The sequence below is a fragment of the Mus caroli genome, chromosome 9 (genome assembly GCF_900094665.2).
Source record: "Mus caroli chromosome 9, CAROLI_EIJ_v1.1, whole genome shotgun sequence".
In the NCBI taxonomy this organism is placed as follows: domain Eukaryota; kingdom Metazoa; phylum Chordata; class Mammalia; order Rodentia; family Muridae; genus Mus; species Mus caroli.
In genome coordinates, this window is record NC_034578.1 from 62,837,140 (window position 1) to 62,838,815 (window position 1,676).

At 45.6% G+C, this 1,676-nt stretch overlaps 1 protein-coding gene across 3 annotated transcripts in view; it reads left to right on the forward strand.

Moving 5' to 3' along the window:
• Positions 1-1,676, forward strand: part of Rbpms2 (RNA binding protein, mRNA processing factor 2) — a 32,355-nt gene that overhangs the window by 19,223 nt on the left and 11,456 nt on the right. For all 3 annotated transcript variants that reach the window (XM_021171880.2, XM_021171878.1, XM_021171879.2), the window contains exon 3: positions 1,347-1,424. In XM_021171880.2, the coding sequence (XP_021027539.1) occupies positions 1,347-1,424 (78 nt within the window). The remainder of the gene's footprint in view (positions 1-1,346; positions 1,425-1,676) is intronic.

Here is a 1,676-nt window from a genome sequence, read left to right on the forward strand (position 1 = left end):
AAAAAAAAAACAAAAAAAACAAAAAAAAACTGTATTTCTAGTTCCAGAGGAAGCCAAACCTTACTTTGGCCTCCAAGGGCACTAGACTTGCATGTGGTACATATTCATATATGCATGCAAAACACCCACACTTTGTTTATTTGTTTGTTTGTTTGTTTTCCAGACAGGGTTTCTCTGTACAGCCCTGGCTGTCCTGGAACTCAACTCTGTAGACCAGGCTGGCCTCAAACTCAGAAATCTTACTGCCTCTGCCTCCCAAATGCCGAGATTAAAGGTGTGCGCCACCACCTCCCTGCACACAATATATTTTTTAAAATCCAGGTGAAAGCCAGGTGGTGCTATGTGAATTTGAAACTAGCCTAGTCTACAGAGCAAGTTTCAGGACAGTCAGGGCTACAGAGACCTTCTCAAAAACAAACCAACAAAGAAAGCCAGATGGACACAGTGGCTGGCCTTTATTCCATTTCAATAACTGTTTTATTTCCAGTTTGTTACCAGTCTCTCTATCCAGTAAACGTGTAGCAGAGATTGACTCAAGGTCACTGTAGCCAAGGATGACCTTGAACTCCTGATCCTACTGCCTCTATCTACCTTTCTGGCATTGGAATTACATATGAGTGCCTGCATACCCAGCTCCGTGAAATTGGTTTGGCTTTTGTTTCTTTGACACAGGTTTTCTCTGAGTATCCCAGGCTATCCTCAGACTTAGATCACCTACCTCTGCACCCCTAGTGCTGAGATTAAAGGTATGTGCCTCCATGCCTAGCTAAGCTTAGTAACTTTTTGATAGCATTTGCTAAGTGTATGCTCACACATAAGTGAGTCTGTGTCCACGAGGTGAGTAGTGGCCAGAAGAGGGTGTTAGTGTCTTCCTCTGTCACTCCGCTAACTTCGTGAACCTAGGCTGGAAGCCAGCCAGCTCCGGCATCCTCCTGTCTCCGTCTTTCCCAGAGTGGTTATAAGTGTTCGTGGGATGTCCACCTTAATATGTGGGTACTCAAAATTCAAACTCTGGTACTTATGACTGTTATGACTGTGTAGAAAGCGCAAAACCATCACATTTTTATGTGCTCATTTACGGAGTGGGGTGCTCTCACACTCTCAGGTGCGGAGGTGGTCTTTGCTGGGTCTAGAAAAGGATGGTTACATTTACGCACAGGGGCTCCTCCGCCTTGCGTCTGTTGTCTGGAGATGTGCTCAGGTGTTGTGTGAAGCCTAAAGGAAGCTTTGATAGACTTGAAGCTATGAAACTGTGTGTGTACAGGAGGCCTGGAATACACTCAGTTTCCTCTGTAAGCCCTACCTTATGAATGAACAACCCTGACCACTGTGGTCTCTGTCTCTAGGTCCGCACACTGTTTGTCAGTGGCCTCCCTGTGGATATTAAACCTAGAGAACTCTACCTGCTCTTCCGGCCATTCAAGGTGAGTCAGGATCGAGGAGCCCCCAGAGCCCAGGATCAGGGCTGAGCAGCAAGAGTGCATCTCTAGTGTGGATTGAACTGTAGAAAGGTGTTTCAGAAGCTGGGGTCACAGATCTGGCTCTGTCTGATGGTTCTGCTGACTCTCATCTTGTGCCAGTTTCTTGGCCCTGCCAAACCTCTGTTTACTCATCTGTAAAGTGGAGATGGTAAAGACTTTGCCATGTGAAGAATTCTTTTTTTTTTTTTTTTTTTT